At 58.9% G+C, this 747-nt stretch overlaps 1 protein-coding gene across 1 annotated transcript; it reads right to left on the bottom strand.

Annotated features, from left to right (window-relative positions):
- Nucleotides 1-110: 110 nt before the first annotated feature.
- LOC108804124 (N-lysine methyltransferase setd6-like) lies at nt 111-634 on the bottom strand. Its single transcript, XM_018575888.1, has 2 exons — nt 533-634; nt 111-430 (listed from the first exon to the last, which is right to left on the bottom strand). Exons 1-2 carry the CDS (start codon nt 611-613, stop codon nt 122-124), a joined length of 390 nt encoding a protein of 129 aa, XP_018431390.1. The 5' UTR covers nt 614-634; the 3' UTR covers nt 111-121.
- Nucleotides 635-747: the final 113 nt, after the last annotated feature.

The raw sequence follows: 747 nt of genomic DNA, 5'->3' as shown, positions 1-747 counted from the left end.
ACACCATCCAGTACAAAAACCAACAATATTGTAATGAAGAGATTCCATCATCATTGTGACCCTTCCCACATGGCCAGCGCCGGGACTGGTGGTCCGCCCCCTCAGCCGGCGGCCCGCCCCCTCAGCCGGCGGTGCGCTCCATCAGCCGCTGTAATATGCGTTTCTGTCCGTAGCGCACTTGGAGAGAATACTTCTGCCTGCTGCTCAGCTTGGCGTAGTGGGCGGAGTCATCGAGGATACGCTGGTCACTGTGCAGATCGGTGGCGTACGCCTTCATGGCCAGCTCCGCCCCCGAATGGAGGATCCGGCGCCAGGACAATGGTAGACCAGCCACCTTCTGATAGGTCAGAGTCTCCTCCTCCTCGTCATCCTCTTCCCACCCCTCGTTATCCTTGTACTCGGCAAACTCCTCGGCAGACATGCAGAGCACCTGGAGGACGAGACGGAAGCCGTCAGCAGATTGGAGGAGGTTGTCCTTGGCAACCAATCAGAAACACAATACACGGCACAGAGACAGGACATCCGGCGTCACCTTCAGACACGTCCTCAGCTCCTCATCCGTCAGAACCTCCTCATAGCCGAAGACAAAGGCTCCTTCCCCCACCATCTCCATCCGGCACAAGAGGGACCACCTTTCCCGCACGCGTTCCTTCTCCTCCTCCGATTCCGCACCTACAAATACAACCCGAGGAGGCTGAAACCGGGGCCCCGCCTCCTGCCAACTCCACCCACTGAAAGGAGGGCCCT

The sequence above is a fragment of the Nanorana parkeri genome, unplaced genomic scaffold, assembly GCF_000935625.1.
Source record: "Nanorana parkeri isolate BGI_ZX_2015 unplaced genomic scaffold, ASM93562v1 scaffold5271, whole genome shotgun sequence".
NCBI classification, from domain to species: domain Eukaryota; kingdom Metazoa; phylum Chordata; class Amphibia; order Anura; family Dicroglossidae; genus Nanorana; species Nanorana parkeri.
This window is presented reverse-complemented; position numbering and strand designations above follow the sequence as displayed.

Excerpts from the sequence above, each read along its gene's own strand:
- LOC108804124 (XM_018575888.1), bottom strand. The coding sequence starts at position 613 with ATGGAGATGGTGGGGGAAGGAGCCTTTGTCTTCGGCTATGAGGAGGTT. Across the intron at positions 431-532 it reads AGCTGAGGACGTGTCTGAAG|GTGCTCTGCATGTCTGCCGA; the intron begins GTGACGCCGGAT and ends CTCGTCCTCCAG.